The 11,093-nt window shown below is 41.1% G+C and overlaps 1 protein-coding gene across 1 annotated transcript; it reads left to right on the plus strand.

The window, feature by feature from the left end:
- The first annotated feature begins 8,427 nt into the window (after positions 1-8,427).
- Positions 8,428-9,941, plus strand: LOC149211325 (putative 2' cyclic ADP-D-ribose synthase BdTIR). The gene is made up of 3 exons (XM_089390417.1): positions 8,428-8,918; positions 9,022-9,094; positions 9,605-9,941. The coding sequence occupies exons 1-3, from the start codon at positions 8,428-8,430 to the stop codon at positions 9,854-9,856; spliced, it is 816 nt and encodes a 271-aa protein (XP_089246543.1). The 3' UTR covers positions 9,857-9,941.
- Positions 9,942-11,093: the final 1,152 nt, after the last annotated feature.

An 11,093-nucleotide genomic window follows, 5' to 3' on the forward strand; every position in this document is an offset into this window, starting at 1 on the left:
TCGCTGCCAAGTTAAGATGGAGATGGATACAAGGGGGGCCGGATCTATGGAAAGAAATCTAGACAACAAAATATAATATGCCTCTCACTCCGGAAGAAAGTCTAAGGGAGCAAGATATGCCGCGGGGATCAGATATATGGAACCTAACCATTCAAAGCAGGGATTTAATTGACAGACATATATTTTGGGAAATCAGAGGAGGTCAGATCGCGAGATTTTGGGATGAAGCCTGGCAACAAAGGGAGAAAATGATGAACCTACAAGATATGCAAGAAATCTACAGAACAGGTATGGATAGAAACCTCATTACAGTTAAAGATTACTGGACTGAAGAACAGGGAAATGAGGAATGGCGAGAATGGAAACCTCTGGAGGAATGGAAAAGGAATGCAACAGAAGATCAAAAAACAACATTCGGAAAGGAAATAGACTCCAGAAAGATAAAAAAGAGAGAAGGCAGAGACATCCTTCGATGGGGCAAAGAAACGAAAGGAATATTTACCATAAAGGAAGCTTACAAAGTAAAAACCCAGCAAGATCAGGGGGAGGAAGAACAAAAGTGGAAAAGGATATGGAGAACAAAATGGTGGCCGAAGATTAAATTGTTTGCATGGTTGGTAGGAAGAAAGCGGATTTTAACATGGGACAGAATTCAAAAAAGAGGCTTCTCTGGCCCTTCAAGATGTTGTCTCTGTTATTCAGATGAAGAAGATCAGGAACACCTTCTTAATGGATGTAGTGTGGCCCAATTCCAGTGGGAAAAAACGAGAAATCTATTCTCAACAACAGAAAGAAACCCGCATGACATAATTCAAACCCTATGCGACTGGGGAGAAGGAAAGTTTCAAAGTAAAATAGTTAGAAGAGCGTGGAGCATTACAGCCGGCTTTAATGTATGGAATCTGTGGAAGGAAAGAAATGGCCGAATATTTAAAGGGAAGTCCTCAGGTCTGGAGGAAGTATGGAAGAGAACTCTAAGACAAATTAGAGAATCAATCCTAGTGGAGAATTGGGCAGAAGAGGATTGGAAAACCTCTGAAGCTGAAACAGAGATTTTAAATAAGCTGAACTTAGAACAGGGGATGATCTACCATCAAAAAACAAAGCAGCACCAATCAATAGCAAATCAAAGTCATGCAGTTTATCGAAAGCCTCCAGAAGGGTTTATTAAGCTCAATTTCGATGGAGCTGCGAAAGGGAATCCTGGACCAGCGGGTTTCGGCGGAATATTCAGAAACGGACAAGGGGAAACAGAGTGGATCTATGCGGAACATGGAGGAACAATGACCAATAACGAGGCAGAATTTACGGCTGTATATCAGGGTCTCAAAATTGCCAGAAGAAACGGTTATAGGAAGATAGAAATTGAAGGAGATTCCACCCTGGTTGTTGATACGATAAGAAAATTAATCCAAGGAAAGAAATGGGAGAAGGTAGTAAAAAGCTGGAGGAATGCAAGCATAGTTCGAGACATAGAGGAATTGCTGAAAGGGATTGATTACAAGATCACTTCGCATGTAAGAAGAGAGGGCAATAAACCCGCAGATTGCTTAGCGAACTGGGGAAGCAAAGAACCTTTGGAACGAATCGATGACAGCTGGAAAAATGGGATGGTCTAAAACAGCTCATTGGTAGTGATAATCATGATGCAGAACAAGGATAATTACAATTCCGCGTGGAGCGGGAGAAGGAGAATAAGGCAAGATCTGGCGGCAATAAGGAGAGGACAGAAGGACGGCGCCCTTAACTTCCTGACATCAGCAATAAATGATTTTTCAGTGAGACAGGGACGCGGCCCAAAACGAAAACCGATTATCAATACTAAAGCCATCATTCAGAGTAAGAGTGACAATAGAAGTGGGGAGCAATCCCATCATAAGAGCAAAAGTGGCGAGAAGGCTATAAGGAGGAACACAGGAAGAATGACAGGCAACAGAAAGGTGGCGAGAGAAGAGGCGACTTGGAAGAGAATCCCTAACCAGCGCCTCAAACGCTCTAAAATGGGTGAGCGAAGAGATAAGACAGCCCTAAAAGAGAAGGACGCGGCTGAGGGTAGGCACTTTGAACAGGAACGGGTCAAAATTGAAATTGAAAGTTCAGAAGAGATGGAATTCAGACAGGGAGAAGAACTCAGAGGCAAGCAGTTCGAAACCGGGCAGAGCAGCAGAGGCCCGAAGCAAGTTAGAGAGAGAGATGGACGAAAGCAACAGGAGCAGAGAGGAAGAGGGCGCCCCCGACAACCCACCAACAATGCGGAGGGTAACAGGACGCAGAAAAGGCGGAAAAGAGGGAACAGGTCGATCAGTATGGCACTGCATGAAGCTGAACAAGCCTATAATTTGGAAACCAATGCAGATATAAGGAACATCATCGACGCCATGGAGGAGAGGGTGTTAGAGGAACCCTCTGACCCGGAAATGGATGAATGGTCCTCGCAGCTGCCGGACCCTGGCAACACGCGAGGTAGACTCACTCTGTATCGCCGCGCTCTACATACATACTGGGTTCTGAAACACCTCCTGGCCAAGGCCATGGAGCAAGTCGCGACCGAGATGTTGGAGATGGCGCAAGAAACAGCGGCTGCAAAAAAGGAAGTTGCAAATGTGGAGGAGCTGGTGAGGCAGCAGAACGAGCACCTCAAGGAGATTAAAGAAATGTTGACGGAGCTGAGGAAAGACAGCGACAGCAACAAAACCGGCCGAGGAAATGCAGCGAACTGAGAGGCCTGTTCTCCGTTTCTTTTTCTTTTTCGAAAGTCAATACTCTGTTTTTTTGGAACACTATCTGGCATGCCATAGCGGCAGTAGTTCATGGGGTTGGTCAAGTAGGACTGAGAAAAATCTAGTTTGGTGGGGTAAACTTGGGGAAAGAGGTCTTTTTGTTGCTTTGCTGTTTGACAATGTCCAGTTTGATAACTTTATTGACTGTTGGAAGTATAGGAGCCAACAGATCTGGTTTCCCTACGGGGCAGATTGAGGCTCCTAAGTTTTGTACTTTTATAAATGTTTGTAGATAATAGAAATACCGCAGTTCACAAAAAAAATAATAATAATAAACTAATTAATTAATTAATCAATTAATCAAATTAAAATTAAATTAAATTAATCAAATTAAAATAAAATAGAATAAAATTAAGAATAGAATGTAAAATTAAATCAAACCAAAATTAATTAAATTAAATTAAATCAAATTAAATTATATCACATTATATTAAAATTAAATTAAATTAAAACAAAATAAATTAAACCGAATTAAATCATAATTAAATTTTGTCAAATTAAAAATTAAATTAAATTATTAAAATATATTAAATCAAAATTAAATTACATGAAAACATATCAAATTAAAACAAGAATCATAATTAAATTTAAAATAAAAATTTAAATTAAATTAATTATATATTAATTAAAAACCTCACCTGCATCAAAACCTGTCGGCTTTTTACAATACCTACCATAACCTTTATTTATTTATCCTCATCTTTCTCTGACTTCTTCACAAATCTAAACCGTGATGATGAACCACAGAGGATGGTTCGAAACGTCGATGCATAAAACAACAAAATGCGATGGATCCGGAAGATATAACCACACATGCTCCTCTGTACTCAGCCTCAGCTGAAGAGAGAGTAATAGCGGCCTACTTCTTGCTCGACCAACAGATAGGGCCAAATCCTAGACTAAGTGAATATCCGGAGGTGGACTTGTGATCGATGTTGTCTCCTGCCCAATCAGAATCTGTGAAGCCAAGGAGATTCAATGCAGTGCCCACTGCATAGTGAATCCCGAAGGTGATGGTGCCCTGCACATATCGGAGGATGCGCTTGGCAGCATTCTAGTGTAGCTCATGTGGCTCCTGCATGTATCTGGAAACTGCCCCTATTGCGTATGAGAGATCTGGTCTGGAGTGGATGAGGTACAATAAGCTCCCCACTAGCCGTCAGTAGAGAGTGTTGTCAACTAATGGAGTGTTACCTCCATCCTCAAGGAGGACCCCAAACAGAAAAGGAGTCAGTGCTGGCTTGTAGTCAGTGATGCGAAATCTCTCGAAGAGATCCCGTGCATGCTTAGCCTAAGAGAGTTTAATGCCCGTGGCATCTTGGCTGATCTCAAGACCAAGAAAGAAATGTAATGGACCCATGTCCGTCATCAAGAACCTATCATGCAAGGCCCTCTTGACTATAGCAATGGCTAAAGCCGAGCTGCCGGTGATTAAGAGATCATCCACATACAAAAATAAGATAAGAAGAGAATCACGTGTCCTAAGCATGTAAACATTTGGATCAGACTTACATCCTTCAAAGTTTTGTGATAAGAGAAAAGAATCCATCTTCGCATACCAAGCTCTCGGGGCCTGCTTAAGGCCGTAGAGAGATTTCTTCAGTCTGCAGACCAAAGATGAATCCTAAATGAAACCATGTGGCTGCTCCATGTAAATCTCCTCTGATAGGTCTCCGTGAAGAAAGGCATTCTTCACATCCATCTGATGTACTTCCCATCCTTGGGCAGCCGCAATGGCAAGTGTAAGGCGTATGGAATCCATCTTTGCTACTGGAGCAAAGGTCTCATCATAATCAATGCCATGCACTTGTTGGAAGCCTTTGGCTACTAGCCTTGCTTTCCGTCTGGTGATTTGCCCATCTGCAGCACTCTTGGTCTTGTAGACCCATTTGCATTGGACAAGTTTCCTTCTTGAAGGAAGGGGGACCAGATCCCAAGTCTGGTTCTCGAGGAGGGAGTTATACTCCTCCTCCATGGCGGACTCCCAAGATGGATGCCCAGCAGCCTCAGCATAACACTGTGGATCAGAAGACTGAACCAAATGACAATGCTTGGATGGCGATGGTTCAGTGGCAGTGAGGACAAGAGGAGGCTCAATAAACTCTGAGCTAGTCCTCTACAGATCAGAATTATCCCCCACAAGACCATTTCTAGCAGCTGGTTGGTCTTGTGCATATATCTCATGTAAGCTCCTTGTTCTCTGATTTATGACAGGGGAATATTCACTGCTGGAAGCCCGATTTGGGCTTGGATGTGAATCATCATATGCATGCACTAGATTTTTATTTGAAGACTCTATCTCTGCATCTGCATGCTCTACCTCAACATCTGCATGCTTTGAATCTGCATCTGAGTGTACTGAGTCATCATCTCGGACATGAGGTAGATAAAAGGTGTCTGCATGCAGCGATTGAGGTGCATGCGAGAGACTTTCCTCAAATTTGACACTTTGCTCAATGATGAGCTTGTCTGTAGAGGGAATCAAGAGTCGGTATCCCTTCACACCATCAGGGTATCTAACAAAGATGCACTCAATGCTCTGTGGATCAAGAGCTTTCCTCTTTTTAGAGGGGATCCTGGCCCATGCCCGGGAACCGAAAACACGGAAGTGGGTGACCTCTGGTTTAGTGCCGCTCCAAGCCTCAAAGGGGGTCTAATCCTTGACAGACCTATGAGGAGATCTGTTCTGGATGTAGTTAGCACAATTAAGTGCTTCAGCCCATAGCTTATGAGGTAGTGACTTAGCATGCAACATGCAAGAAGCCATCTCTTTGAGAGATCGATTCTTTCTCTCAGCAACTTCGTTCTGCTGCGGAGTGTATGGAACTGTGTACTGCAACTGTATGCCGGACTAAAGGCAAAGGTTCCGAAGTGCTGTGTTAACATATTCCCCCCCATTGTCTGTACGGAGGGCTTTGATCTTTCTCTCTGACTATGTCTCAACTAGTGCTTTGAAATCTTCAAAGTGCGCAAAAACTTCAGATTTGGCCCTGAGAAAATACACCCAAGTATATCGTGAGAAATCATCAATAAATGTAAGCACATACCTTGCTTTGTTGATGGAAGGATAAGGAAAAGGCCCCATGAGATCACTATGGATCAGATCTAGAGGAGAGCATGCTCTGTGAGTCTTGCCGGTGTCAAACTTTTCTTTGGGATGTTTGCTAAGGACACACCCTTCACAAACTCCTTTGGAGAAACTGATATTTGGCAAGCCTTCCACCATCTCATTCTTGCTTAGCTGTTGCATATACCTGTAATTTAAGTGACCAAACCTGTCGTGCCAAAGCATACTACTATCATCAGCATGTGTAAGCAATAAGGAGGATTCAAATTCAATAAATTTAGAAAATGTATACAATCTGGCTCCATTGTTTACCTCACCAGTTGCAATTTTGGAGCTGCTATGTAGATCATATATGTTCACTGCATCTGGAGTGAATTCCACTCTCTTTCCGGTGCCGGAATGAGTGATTTGATAAACTGAAAGCAGGTTTACCGAAAGTTTTGGAACATGAAGCACATCTTCAAAGCTTCCGTGTAAAAGTTCCACTCTACCTTTTCTGGGGACCTCAATAGGTGAGTCATCTCCCATGAGGATGGGAGGTCCTTTGCATGCATCCAAAGAGGAATAGACTTCCTTTGCAGCAGCCATATGATGTGATGCACCAAAATCTATAATCCATGCATCAGGAGAAGAATTAATTGCAACTAAAGCATGAAAATTGTTACCTTTCTCGTGTGGTGGATCCTCAGTTTTCTTCTTGGCGCCCTGAGGGACGTGGTCCCCAAGGTTGTGCTTCTGAAGGCTTTCTGCCATTTGGTAAATTTGTTTCTTAATGCAAGAGGATTCTGGATGGAATCCTCTTTGACAGTAGGTGCATCTGTTTCCTTTCTTCCCTTTCACATTTCTCGAGCCAGAGGAGTCATTGAAGGGCTTGGTGTACCCTTCCTTCTTTGGATGGGAATGCACTTTTCCCTTGTCTGCTGATCTCTCTGATTTAAATCAGATCTGTGATTTTTATTGTGGCTGCCATCATGCACAGCAAGTGCATGCGCTTTTGGAGGTTTGATTTTCCCCATGCCAATGAGTTTATCTTGCTCAAAAATAAGGGACTCCATAAATTCTTTGAGAGAAGGCATAGTGTAGGATTTACCTGTTGCGAGCCTTACTGAATGAAATGTAGACACAAAGACGGAGTATTCCGGTCCGAGATTTGACATAATAGAGAGAACTTGGCGACTCTCCTCCTTGGATTTTTCAATTCCACAACCCTTGAGTTGCAGCGATAGATCATTATATTCGGTGAAGAAGTCTTGAATTCTATCATAGTTCCGTGGATTCAATGGTAGCAACTCCACTTCAAGAAGATGTCCTTTCATCTCATCCTGTTTCCTGTAGAGATCTTCAACCTTTTTCCAAATCTCATTGGGAGTATTGCAGGCAGATAGATGAAACTACAACTCTAGAGAGATGCACATGCATATGGATCCGTGGGCCTCATCCATACGGTTGAGGTACTTGGACTTCTCTATGGCTGAAGTGCGTTCCACTTCTGTAGCCATGGTAATCCTATACAACCTTTTATGACGAAGGTATCGAGCCATTTGGTCCTTCCATTCATGATAGTTGTACGGTGTTAGGATTGATGCTTTGGGAAACTCCATTTTCTTTCGATCTTCGATCTCCAAACTGTAATACCTGCAAAATAAAGTACTGGTGCGCCTTTTATCTAGCAACCTGTGGGCTTTGATACCATGTAAATGGGTTAGAAAACTTGCACAGATGAATCTAGTTAGTAAAGTTTGGATAGACAGCTTTGCAGAGCAAAAACACTAAAAGAAAATGGAAAGAAAAAATGAATGATTCATTAGAAAATAGGTTACAATGCTCATGATATAGCATTACTGGGTGAAGATCCCTGATCAATGAGAAGACTCAACACCTACAACAAGTTCCGGAGATAACTAGCCAGTGGCGGAGTGAAAGAAGGAGCAGGGAGTAAATTATGCAGAAAAACTAACGAGTTGCGGAGTTAAAAGGAGCAAATCAAGGAGTAAATCATGCAAAAAGAATCTTACATGTAGTACCATGCTCTAACTAAGAGTCGGCATGTAGGTGTGTAGTAGTTCCAACATTAAGACCTCCATCTAACCTCAAGGGTGGAAACTTTGCTGAATGAGGAACGTTCTCACTATTTATACAACTTGGAGTTAACACAATTTATCATATCTCACAATATTCAGACATGAGAATTACTTGGATTACAGTGTAGGAGACAAACATATCATAGCAAACACGAGGGACATTACTCACTAACCACACGACATAGACGCGCACGCGCTTGAGAAACAAAATAAAAATAATAATAATAAGTGCTATTTCAGTTTACAGTTAATTAAATAATAAAGTAATTAAATAATAAAGTAATAAAGACTACCAGGTCACAGATTGCGAGGCGACAGATTGTTTCTCGATGAAAGCAAAATAATTGCATATAAAAAACATATGGGATAGAAGAGTAGCAAACGCCTATTGCTATCCTGGAAAATGCGCAGTTTAATTCACTTCTGCCAAACTATCGCGCAGCATCTCTTCTTCATCTCATCTTTGTTAGAACTTTATTCATTCCATTAGCTGCACCCAATGGCTTCCTCGTCCACCATTGCATCTCCCAACGACTTTTACCACATATTCATCAATCATCGCGGTGTTGATGTTAAGAAAACATTGGCCAGTCATCTGTACCATCGCCTCCGTTCTGCACATCCTGGACTGAGAGTCTTTTTGGACAAGCCGGAGCTGCGAGTTGGGAATGACTTTCCATCTCAAATAAAAGAGGCTATTAGAACCGCCTCTGTTCATGTGGCGATTTTCTCCCGTGGATATGCAGAGTCAGAGTGGTGCCTTAATGAGCTCTTTTACATGTTGGAGTCCGGGGCTCCAATTATTCCTGTTTTTTACCATGTCCAGCCCGCTGATCTTCGGAGGACGCAGAGCAAATTAGATGGAGTGTATTATATGGGCCTGCGTAAACTGGAGTCGCGACACGACTCCACCACTCTTCAAAAGTGGAGAGGTGCTCTTTCTCGAGTTGCAGACATAAGTGGATTAGATCTCCAGGAGACGTGTAACGGGTAAGAAATCTCCATATGCAACAAACTTTTATGCACAGCTCAATTGTGTTAATATGTGTACTCGTTTCTAACTCCGTTTATTTAACGTGTTGTGAATATGCAGTGACGAGGGTGAGCTGGTGGAGAAGGTTGTTCAAAGAGTGTTGGAAGAGATTCCGAATATCATGCCGGTTCAGGTGAGTTGTTGCAGGAAACCATAGTTACCAAAGATCGAATTTGAATTCGAATCGATTTAATATAGAAAAAGTTTTGACTATATAAATTTAGGGAGTATATTTTTTAATATTAAAAAGATCTAATTGTGATATTCAACCCTCAATCATAATATATAACTGTATATCGAATTAGATATCATGATCAGCGAAAAGAATTCGAGGGTGAATGAAAAGGGAGGGGAATGATCCCCTCTGGTATAAACCAGAAAGGAAAGGCAGGTTCCAAACCTTTAGTGCGGTTAGGTAGTCAGTCAATCATATTATAGAGCTGTAGATAGTCAGTCAATTATATTATAGAGCTGTAAATGGAATTAGATATCATGGTTAGCACCAAGAACTCCTCAAAGATGATGAATGAGCCCCTCTGCTATAAATAAGAAAGGAAGAATCAAAATGGAATACTATTCAAGTTCCTCCTTTTTTGAATATGATTTTGTTCTTCAATAAAATTTAACGCTGCCTTGACAACAGGACCTTTACGTCTCTCAGAAATACGGCGGCACCGGCGGAGGTGAATGGAATGAAGGACCCTATTCAGGAGTTACACGGATTATCGTGACAGCAAACCAGTATTCGTTAATTTCACTTCAAATGTGTTATGTTAGCAATGTAAACTCGAGGCGTATATATCGTCAGGGCGATGTGCTCGGAGGTGTAGCCGGCCCTCCGCATTGGGGAGCAGTGGGTGATAAAATAGAGGTAAGTCACAGCACTCTCAATTAGATCAACAAGGCTTCAAGCTAGATGTGTTACATTTGTTAAAAGACAGGAAAATAGTATTGACATGGATTGGTTGTTTGTTGACCTGTGACTGCAAGCAGTACAGACTAAAGTACCCAGACGAAATCTTGACCAAAGTCAGCGGTCATTTTGGAAGTTACAAACCTCCGCCGGAGAGTTGGGTTGTGATCAAATCTTTGACGTTTCATACCAACAAAGGAACATATGGACCGTGCGGGCAGGAAGAGGGAACTCCTTTTGAGACAGAAGAGGGAGGGACGATTATAGGTTTCCAGGGCAGATGTGGAACTCTGCTAGATTCAATCGGAGTGTATATGCTGAAGCCAATAACTTCGGATAATGAAGCCAGGCAAAATGGAGAAAACGAAGACAATCAAATTATCCCCTCTGTCATAACTTTGGAAGATGAAGCCGGTGAAAGCGGAGAAAACAAAGACGATCAAATTATGCCTGCCCTCATATCTGCTGAAGATGACGCCAGTGAAAATGCAGAAAACAAAGACGATCAAATTCACTGCTTACCCAGAGAAAGTAGTTACCCAATATTGGACCCACGTCCTAGGTGGATTCTAATTTTCCTTAATTGGCTCTGGAACAAGGTTACTCAATTTTTGAGTTGAATGTATTTTAGCGTAATCGAATGATATATACAAAACTCACTATATTTTGATTCCTAACTTTAGATAAAAAGAATTTTTGAATTGAATGTATTTTAGGGTAATCGAATGATATATAAAACTCACTATATTTTGATTGCTAACTTTAGATAAAAAGAATTTTTGAATTCAATGTATTTTAGGGTAATCGAATGATACATATAAAACTCACTATATTTTGATTCCTAAATTTAGATAAAAAGAATTGTAAGAGACAATGTATGTTATATTTTTGGATTTTTTTTTTGAAACATGAAACAATTGACAAAACGACATTAATAAGCCAAGTCAAAGACAACATAAAGGGTAGAGATATTGATGATGTATATGTGGAACACTTATGATTTATGGGCAGCAACTACACGGTTTACAATTTCCTTGCAGAAAACTCATATATGTGAGTGTGTAGAATTGAAGCATAATATTAAACAAACCTTAAATATACATATAGTTTTGGTAGTATTACTTGAACGGAATAAGGGTTAAAAAGTATTTTCATTAGATTGGTTTGTGAAGAAAAATATTAATATTAATATTAAAATAAAATTATTTTAAATGTTTAA

This window comes from Pinus tabuliformis, chromosome 1_1, assembly GCF_031772625.1.
Source record: "Pinus tabuliformis cultivar Carrire ecotype Pingquan chromosome 1_1, CPIR1, whole genome shotgun sequence".
NCBI lineage: Eukaryota > Viridiplantae > Streptophyta > Pinopsida > Pinales > Pinaceae > Pinus > Pinus tabuliformis.